Consider the following 10,797-nt stretch of genomic DNA (forward strand, 5'->3'; position numbering starts at 1 on the left):
AACAGTCTTGAGGTGCAATATATATAACAAAAAATATGTAATATTTTTGATACCCACATTGCTGATTTCAATTACAAGTTGTTGAACAATCTAACCAGCAACCGAGTTATGTTAAAGAAATGGAAAGTTACTGATACGGATTTATGTTCACTATGTAAGGAAAAAGAGGATAATGAGCATCTGGTACTGAAATGTAAAAATGTTTGTGAAATTTGGAAAATTGTTGAGAAAACATTGAATTTTCAAGTTTCATGGAAAAACATTGTTCTTGGGTTTTTTTTGGGGGGGGGAGGGGGATCAATGAGAAAAGAAATAGGAAAATTTTAAAATCAATAACTTTATGAATTCCACAGCAACTCTTAACTAAAATGCACACATCCCTCCCGAAACCTAAGCCATAAACATTTCGTTTTGAAAAAAATACACTCTGAAATATGTACTTAGCGTAAAACGTAAACAAAAGAGCACCTGTGGAGACAATATAGTGCACGGTAAATATTACATTTTATTAATTGAACTCATCGATTTAACTTTTGTTTTGATAATTCATAATATGATATACTTTCCAAATTTAAAGTTATATGGATATAACCAGTACTACGTCATACTTATAGTGCGGATGAATATCTTTTTCAGTTTGATGAATGGAGACAGAGTAAGTGTCAGACATGGCGACGTACACGGAATATAATCAAGCAAGTTCTGTGGAATCTTATAGAAATACTCCCCAACAGAATATTTCGTCAGGGCGACCGAACTCCTCAGAGTCACACGTTAGTTTTAATCATAAAAATAAGGAGGAAGAAAAAGACAAGCGTCAGAAATACCTAACTGCTAAGTACGGACAACACCAAATGATGTTGATACGAAAAAGATTGGCAGTGGAGGACTGGCTTTATGATCAGTTGAGAGAGCTCCACGACTGTCAGGTATGTATTTATCCTTTATTAATGTTATTGGAAGAAGTTATGAATGTGAAGTTGAACATTGTAAGCTCTGTAGTATCTTGCTGCAAAGTGGTAGGCCTACATCAAATCCCTTTGATAAAGAAAAGAAAAATATATCTAAATAAATGGAATGATTTTTCTTGCAATTCTGGACATTACTTCGATGCACAATAACAGGTGACAATGACAAGTTTGGTGTAAGAAATCTTAGCTAAGTTTGTGAGTGCTTTTCTTATGGATTTTTTTTTATTAAAATTGATTCCGTCAATTGAAATCAAACACAAGTATACGACATGCAGTGTTTTTAATTTAGAGAATTCATAGTTATTTTACAAGTATTCTACATCTAAAGTTCAGAAGGTACCCGACTGTATCCTCTCCCTGCTGTCAAATGTTAAGTGTTCTTCATTTTCAATTCTCATGGCATTTCAGATAAAGACAGAAATGCAGGCTAATCCACTGTATTTAAAAGCAGAATTTGATGTACACAAACATTTACGTGCCGTGGCATACTGTTTTATTCCCAGATGTTACTGAAACACAGGTTTATCCTTGAATGAAGGGTTTCTTTATTGAAGTATTTTGTAGTCATGCAGTGTTTATTTTGAAGTCCACTCCAATTTGAATGATAAAAAAAATAATAATTGAAAGACACCACTGCAGATACAGCATGGCTTTCTGCTGTAAATACAAGGCTAACAACAGATGTTGTTTGTGAATAGACAGTTCATAAGTGTATGCTAAACTGAGCATAAACACATAAAATATTGACTTTATGCATTGCATATCTCTGTGTATACACACATATCATGACCTTGGTTATGGTATCAAATTTTATTGATTTAATACTAATCTGACCCAATTCACAGCTAATTTACAGAGTTTAACACACCAAATAAACTGTAAATCGCTCAATTAGCTGTTGGTATATATACGTTTTCTATTGATAAGTGAACCCTGCATTCTTTGAAATGAAAAAAAAAAATTCATGTAGGCTACTCTTCGTTGCACATATAAACAGTTCAAATTACTAATAATTTGTATGCTTTACAGATGTTTAGAGTATCATATTATTTATATGTAGGAGAGAAAATCTTCTCCAGTGTTTGATAATCACTAAACCATTTTCAGAATGCCTTTAGTACATACAGATACTTAAAACGCAATTATTTGCCTCTCCTGGGAAATTTCCTAGGCCATATGGTAAAGTAATTGATGTATTTTATGTATGGTGGTAGTCTTTAGGCCAGTTGGCTTTTATGACCGATGGGAGTTCATGTAAATTTGAACACAATGTAATGTGCTACTGGTTTTTGCTGAAGGTAAAGAAAAGCTATCAACAGATGTGTGTTTTTTGTTATTAATGGTCAGGGAGCGCTTGCTGGCTATCAGATAGTAAAGTGATAGTTAAGCTCAGAATTGTGGCTCATTCTCTTTAATTAATTTTAAAGAAGTTAGTTTATAGGTCCATTAACACTGGTGTTTATATTTAACACTCTGAGACAAGGGTGAAAAATATGAATTAAGATAATGATGATAAGTGGAACACGAAGTATCTTCCTAGTAATCCAGACATGTTCTGGGTACCACCCAGTTATACTGTGTTGTCTTCACTATTCCAGGGTCTTGCATAGGCTTTTTTCAAGAACAAGATCCGCATGTTTGTCCAAGTCCTCGCTGTATCAATCCAATGTTTTTCTGGGCTATCAAATGTCCTTTTGCCATCACGTACTTTTTCCCATGTAGGTTTCTTCGTTTAGATTTATAAATGTAACATTAGTTTTGGCCTGTGTGTATTGGCATCATTGTTTTGGGGTTGTTAATTATGTATAGGCCCCGGTGATAAATGTGATGTAACGAGTATGGTGTACAATGTGTCTTAAGTTGGGATATATTGATTTAGGCTAAAGCAGCTGAAGCTGGCTTTTCTTATGAGAGAGAGAGCATAGAGAGAGAAATACAGAGCAGAGAGAGAGAGAGAAATAGAGAACAGAGAGAGATAGAGAGCACACACAGAGATAGAGCACAACTGCACAATGCACAGAGATAGAGAGAGCTCAGAGATAGAGAGAGCTCAGAGATCGAAAGAGTGCACCGAGAGAAAGAGCACAATTGCACACAGAGATAGAGAGCACACACACCCAGAAATCGGGACCAGTATGTATATATTATTTCAGATTTCGTTTCTATACAACTGAAATAGAACTTCTGAAGTATGGAGATAATCCATGATATATTACACGATAAACAGCTGTGGAGGTATATTTATCATTAAGGGGTGTTTAGTTTCGCTGTATAATACATGTACTACACTTTGTATACTGTGACTCTCGTATTAAAGCCTTCTACCCTTCTTTTGTTATGTATTTCTGTAACTAGCAGTCTTTTCACTGTTGTTTGGGAAGTCCAGTCTTTGATAAGGTTGATTTTATACCCACCCTTGGTCGGGATATTGAGGGAATTAAAGCCACGTTGAATGCAATCTCTTTGTCCCACTGTCCTGCCAATCAATAGCAGGGTTTTACTTTGATTTCAATTGATCTGTATATATGTGCAGTTTAAATTGCTGTAGAATAGAGGTCTCCTTGCATGTTTACCCTGTCTTCAGCGACAGATGGCCATGTTTGTGAACCTAGTGTCATGTTAATTTAATGGAGGGGGTGGGGTGTACAGGAACAAAGGGGAGTCAGATCCTCAACAGCTCAGATCCTGAAAATGTTTATAGTTTTCATCAACAATTCTTAATTTGTGGAGTGATGTATAGGGTGATTAATGTAATTAAGAGCATGAAAATCTGCTGCTTATTAAGTTGAATGTGTTGAGATGAAGCGTATGCAGCGGTCCTGTTTTAATTTTGAAAAGTTTGGAAGACGTGTCTTAAATTTCTCTGAAGCTAACGTCATACTTCGTGTACTTTGTGTCAGAGTTTCATCATAAAACCGAGACGTAAACATTTTCCAGATTCGTGGGTTCTATGGGGTTTTTGTAAACTTTTTAATGTTTATCACGAAACATGTGCATGAAATTGATGATTAATCCATGTGGTTCCAAGCCCAAAAGGCTAAAATGACATAAGCAATATTACCGACAGTATATTAACTGTTAAACATGCATGTGATCTGTTTTTGTGACACGCGGCAGTTGGTAGATATAATGTGTGCTGGAGGGGATTGTCTCATTGTCAGTTAGTTGATAAAAAAAACAAAAAACAGACCAAACATTTTCATCATCTGAGTCAGAAAATTTATATGATAAATTGTCATTCAAAATGCAGGAAACACTCCAAAAATTCAACAGGATCCATGACAGTAAAAATTTGTAAAAGATGACCAAAGTATGTTGTGGTATGCTAGTCTAAGAGATTTTTAAAATCCGGATATTGGTTTAAAATGCCAGTATTCAAGGTAATCGTATAGATCGTGAGTGTTACAACTGAACTAAGTAAACAATGAGGTATAAATTGATAAGGTCAGTAAATAATAAGACGGAAATACTGCTAATTCGAGCTTCCATGTAGCGAGGGCCAGTCACATCTACCTGGGAGCTCTCTGGTCTAGCTGCCCTCAGGGACGACCAATGATAAAATGCCCAAAGACGAGTGTACCTGTCACAGTGTAGAGTTGTCCTGAAAGTGGACAGTTATCTTGGCATTATGTTAAACTTGTCAAGGGTCTCTCCCTCTTACATAGATCAGATCACGTTCTCCTCTTACATAGATCAGGTCATGTTCATAACAGTAGAGAGAAAGGTGATGTCGTCTTGCATGAGAAAATAATCCAGTAAATCATTTATTTTTCGTGTTTGCAGAAGGTTTGCTCTTTGTGTATACTGTGTTTGAGAGACAGTATGTGTATTTGATTAAGGGGGGGGGGGGGGGTGTTGAGTATGCTTGATGTCCAAGAAATTAATGAAAATCAAAGACACTCATTAAATTTTTGGAATATGCACATAAAGGATGGAATTAGTCAACTTTCAATGATCTTATGTTGGTCCTGTCAAGACCTTCTGAAGGAACAGGAAGAACGTGAAATAATAACATCCAAACTGCCATTACACCAGTGTCTGTACAGTACACCTGAAAGGTCAGGGAAGACTACAGATAATAAAAAACAAACAACTCTTTCAGAAACAGTTTCTTATCAAGCTGTAATTGAATGTACACAAACCATTGCACCGACACATTTGTTTACGGAAGAATCACGGCCCCAATTGATTCCTTAACAGTCTATAGGTTGAAATGGGAAGAATAGGAAATCTAACTTCATGTGTCTAAGTATGAAGTAAGAGCAATCTTATTCACCGCCCTGTGTTTGTTTGGTTTTTTTTTTTTATTGCACTGTAACTTTTCCCAGAGATGAAGTGTTTAGATAAATATTGCATAATGACATTTTTTGTAGATGGAGAGATATAGCCTTGTAATAAAGAAGTGTTGAACATTTACATATTTTGTAGGATGACAGTGAAGATCATGACTGCAATCTAGATCTTGAAGACGTTTTAAATCTTGACTCAGACAGTGAAAGAAGAGAATATGCTGAGGTATAATAGAATTATGAATATATTTATATAAGTATCTGAATGTAAAATTACTAAAGAAACATGCATTGACAAAATGCTGTTACTACTCTCTGGACTACAAGTCTTAAGGGGGGAGATATGGGTTTAATGGCCAAATTTGGCATATTCCACCTAAGAAATGGGGATTTATCATTTCATATAGTAAGTTAATCATACCATTCAAACTGCTTTCATTCAATTTAAGGGTCATAACACACCTATTAAAATTCTCAAGAATGAAAACTATAGATATATAATTATGTGGTGGTATTCGATACTTACTTTTTGTCCCATGCAGCATAAAATTGCAATTTTTTATTCAAATCATTAAGAAAAAGCTTTGAACCCTTTTAAGGTGGCTCACTACACTTTCAAAGATTTCACAAATCAGCATGAAATGATTTAATCATGAAAGATATGATGATATGTAATTACTAGTCATTAAGGCAAAAAATATACAATTTGGAGAATAAATAACACAAAAAAAGCAGGCAGATTTAAACTCAGGATCTGCGGCTCAGTAACCTGATATGTAGATATATACAAACAAAATTATCGATATAAGTAATTTCACTTTAACATTTGATTCACCATCTTGTGACAAAGTGTCATAAAATGCACAAGTCTTGATGTAGTGAGCTACCTTGAGACACAGTTTACAGCTGCCTGAATTCAAAGAGCTAACCAGACAATTTCTCAATAGGACAAAATGTAGAACAGTATTGAATTGGTGACAGGGGTTGAGGGCAACAGTATTTATTTAAACCTCAGAGGGGTGACGTATTGCTCAACATCAGGAGGGAGGAATTATGGGGGTGATAGACTAAAAAGCCTCACATAATTACTGTTGCCCATAACTCTTGTCAACAATTGTTTTTTATATGATAAACAAAACTCCTAGAGACTTTGATTTAATTAGTAAGTTCCAAATTGTTGATGATCTAATTTTTCCAGAACCTTTATCAATGTTCTTATGCTGTTAAATGTATTCAAACTATCCGTCCTTCTAGTACAAATGGTATGTCAACTGTGGTTTAATGACATTGCAATAATCTGTCTACAAGGCAAGTATCCAAGAGTATCAAATTCTCGAACATTCAGAGTGACATTATAGCAGTTTTAAAAAAAAAAAGAAAAAAGATGACCAGAGTGAACATTTTTTGCAAGAGAGAACAGTGTATGCTTGTCAAATGGAATATATTTTTTTCATATGAAAATAGCATATTGACCAATGAAACCTGCATGCAATTTGCTATATGAATTTAGTACTTAACAGCAGTGATATCTTTTTTTAAGCGGGAGTTGGTGACTGCACGAGTACCCAGGGAGGATGTAGAGGTAATGTAACAATAGCAAATAAGACATGAATATTTCAGCATTGATTGACAGGGGTATTACCAGGAACAGCCTTATAGATTTGTCAATAAGTTCCTTGTTTTCTTCATTGCTGCAGACCCTAGCTGAGGGTAATCTCGCCTGTCTAATTTCCATGTTACACACAGCATAAAAATCTTAAGATGTCTGGCTGATTAATCAGTCGGACAGTGTGTGGGGATCACGTCAGCTGATGGAAGCACATTGTGTTCACTGCAGTGTGTTTGTCAGGTGTCAGCAACAGCTCCCTTTCAACTCATTCACAGAGTGTTTCATTACATATGCAACTGTATACATGACATTTTAATATTGGAAAGTAATACTCATGTGAAAGTCAAGTATTAGATGAAATATTCAGCCATTTTGGGTGCCAATTTGTAAATTGGTAGTGAAAAGCCCCCTCCCCCTCTAAATCTGCCATTGACAATACTCAGGTTATTGAAGCATTATTAAACTAATTAAAATATGTAAAAAAAAAAATTATTTTGTAATGCCCACTGCTTTTATAATTAGATGTTTACAAGAGTGTTTGCAATCTCAAATTCATAACCCAGTTCCTTTGGTAATTGATATTGGAAAACATACCAGTATGTATAGAGATTACATCTCTGTCAGTATTAATGTCTCTGTGATTTTATTTTTAGAGGTTTATAGATGAGCTGATAAAGAAATCAAAAACATTATAAGAACAGTGTTTGGTCTCAGTGTGATTGTGAGTGAATGCGAGAGACGGTGAATATCTCATCAGGGACTACACACTTCAACAACGCATGCAACAGGGATCCACAAGGCTCTGCACACAAGCCATTCTACTCAGTATCAGCAGGATCAGATAAAGATTTCATTTTAAAAAAATTGAGGATATCTAATTATATTTTTATCAGCAAGCAATTGGATGCCCAGTAATTTTGTACATGTACTTGTGATTTTGAGCCTGTAGAAAACACGAACTGCCAGCTGGTGAGGTGGAGTCGGCTGTTCTTAAAATGATTGTTTTGTATGACTTTTTTTTAGCAACATCTTTATGATTTTCACCTTTATAATTTACACATGACATACACATATATATTGTTAGGTAGATGCATGTATGCTGGTATGGTACAAGAATTGTAATTTAAAAAGTGCTGCATTTTCTAATTCTTTTTGTTCCCCATTGAAAATACAGAATAGAATTTACCCATCCGTTGAATTGTTTGGCATAGGCAAATTTCTGTGACTTATGATTTTTTCCGGGTAAATGAAATTTTTGGATACAGTTGCTAGGTTTTATTATAGCACAATTCTTGATTCATTATGTAGTTAAAAGTACATGTGTACTGCCAAAAATGTGGGGAAAAAATTGTGATATTTTTCTGTGTATTGCTTATAACAATGGATTGGATCTAGTTTCTATAGACTTTTGGCATATTTCAGAGTTATGTGTTTAACACTTTATTGGCATTTAAGGACATTTTTCTATTTGGAAAAAAAAATTTGATTGCCTTATACCTCAATGTCATTTGAAATCCCTCCATTTAATCCTTGACTGTGAGAAATAATATTTTATAAAGAAATTATTTCCACGGATTGTAATGCTTTTCAGTTGTTTTTGATTTATTCTGTTTAAAAGCATACAATTTACATTAGCTATCTTGAATATTATACATGTTCGATGCATGTACGGTAAAACTCAACAGATTGCTTTCAATTGCACTGGTGACATATTGTGAATGCTGTTCTTGGTTTTACCTTCAGTATGAATACTGATCCTTTGACCCTGAATATCATTCTATCCTTGGTTAGTATGCATGCATTGTTTACTGAATAGGGCGTATACAAATTTATCTTTGATCAAACTGACAGTAGAAGGGTCCTTTATCTAAATAGCGATATCTATTAAGATTTGATAACCTTATGTTTACTAGTAAAGATTATGATTTTTTAAAAACACATTTGAATCACTTTTAAAATTACCGGTATGGGTTTGTTTTTTGGTTTTTTTTTTATTATATATATATATAGAATTTATTTCTTCAGGTAAGCTTAGTGACACAGTCTCCAATTTTTATGTCTTTTAACTTTACAGGAAAATAATTCCTGATATTTACGGTTTTTAATCAAGTGAACTCACAGACATCATGTTTCTGGGTTGGTTTTTTTTTCTTCATATAATTTATTTCAGATTAGTTTGTTAATGTATAATGACTTAGTCGTGATTCTAGGTCTTGACCTAGTTTTTGTGGGATGTCTTGACCTAGTTACCGTAGGTTGTGATTTTACATATTATGATACAGTCCCCCCCCCCCACAGATCCTCTAGTTCATTCCACAGTTTACCCCCTCCCCACTGAACATTTGTCGTTAGGGTGTTTGTTTTATTGCTAATTTTTGTGTCCTTGCATACATTTTCCTGCCAAATTTTTTGCAACATTTTATTGTATAAAAAAGAATAAAAAAATCTGTCTTTTGTGATGTGTTGATAGGATGTTTGTACCATTTTGTTTGCTTTAAATTCAGTAAAATAATGGCCCTTTTCACATGTAATGTCAGCAATAATTATTTTGTGTGTTTATTATGAGCCATGTGCCAATATACTCATTCTGTACAAACTATATCGTTATTTTGCTGTACATTGGCATTTTATTTTTGATCTATTTTTGAGATTCGATTTCAGTACCATACATGTAATTTTGTGCAGAAATGTTCTCATGTGCTAACATTCACATGTTTGCAAATTGTAAATTCTTTCATACTAATAAGCTGTAGTATCAAGTATTAGCTGCTATAATAGAAATAACAGACCAATACAAAAAAAACTACTGAAAGAAAGAGGTTCAATATTTATTATTTCTTGCAGTGTAAATGTTACAGACTGTGTAATGCACTTCGTGCATATGCACAGTACATGTGTATGTTTACATTGTATCTTGAATGATGTGAAGAATGTATACTTAAACATCTAATGAATAAGGGCCAGCAGGATGAACATAATGTATAAAAATCAACATGATCAACAACCATTTCAGAAGAGAGAAAAAAGTCTTTGCTTTCAACATAAAATCCCTTATATGATAGGAGAAAGACATGTTAAAGGTCGTGTATCAAGACATGTTAGAGGTCGTGTATCAAGACATGTTAGAGGTCGTGTATCAAGACATGTTAAAGGTCGTGTATCAAGACATGTTAGAGGTCGTGTATCAAGACATGTTAGAGGTCGTGTATCAAGATGTGTTCAAGGTCGTGTATCAAGACATGTTAAAGTTCGTGTAACAAGACATGTTAAAGGTCGTGTATCAAGACATGTTCAAGGTCGTGTATCAAGACATTTAAAAAGGTCGTGTTATCAATGTTCTTTTCTGGTTGGTTTTACGTAGTACTCGGAAATGGACTGTAGCATAAAACAGATTTTACAGTAATGTCATACACACTTAATATTTCAAGACTGTTTTAGTTGTGTTGTTGAGGTAACATTATCATGTGACCTCCATGTCTCCAGTCCAGACAGGGTTTGATTCTGTCCACAGCTAGTCAGTCACACATTGTGTATTTTCTATACTGCTGATATGTTTTGCATGTTAATAGGTGATTTATTTCAGCAATAATATGTTTAAGATTTGTGTAGAAATTTTGATTTTACAATAAAAAAATTTTTATAAGTTCTTGAGGTGTACATTTTGAGTCACATAGCTACTTTCTTATCGTGTAGAAAGTACAGGAATTTGGAGGAAAGTGTGCAGAGATTAATTAGAGTCAAATTTAATAGATATTCAGACAATTTGTCCCCAAGCTTGTAGTAGGTCAACAAGAATTTGATATGAACTTTAAGACTTTAGAGAAGATGCAGGCTGACTCCAGAAAGCATACTGAGGTTTTTGCATATGGCATCATTCCATATTATAAAAGTACCGTATTGTGGACCCCAGAAGCTATCGACATTTTAA

The 10,797-nt window shown here is 34.3% G+C and overlaps 1 protein-coding gene across 3 annotated transcripts; it reads left to right on the forward strand.

Moving 5' to 3' along the window:
- The first annotated feature begins 383 nt into the window (after positions 1-383).
- On the forward strand, positions 384-10,516 carry LOC125650512 (uncharacterized). 3 transcript variants are annotated; one of them, XR_008803272.1, is made up of 6 exons: positions 384-491; positions 637-929; positions 5,400-5,486; positions 6,801-6,842; positions 7,523-10,141; positions 10,191-10,516. XR_008803272.1 is itself a non-coding variant. In XM_048878879.2 (5 exons), the coding sequence occupies exons 2-5, from the start codon at positions 669-671 to the stop codon at positions 7,562-7,564; spliced, it is 432 nt and encodes a 143-aa protein (XP_048734836.1). In that variant the 5' UTR covers positions 384-491; positions 637-668; the 3' UTR covers positions 7,565-10,516. The 3 variants fall into 3 exon arrangements, 1 of the variants encoding a protein (XP_048734836.1); XR_008803271.1 differs by having other exon boundaries at positions 7,523-10,021; XM_048878879.2 differs by having other exon boundaries at positions 7,523-10,516.
- The last annotated feature ends 281 nt before the right edge of the window (positions 10,517-10,797 follow it).

Source organism: Ostrea edulis, chromosome 5 (assembly GCF_947568905.1).
Source record: "Ostrea edulis chromosome 5, xbOstEdul1.1, whole genome shotgun sequence".
In the NCBI taxonomy this organism is placed as follows: domain Eukaryota; kingdom Metazoa; phylum Mollusca; class Bivalvia; order Ostreida; family Ostreidae; genus Ostrea; species Ostrea edulis.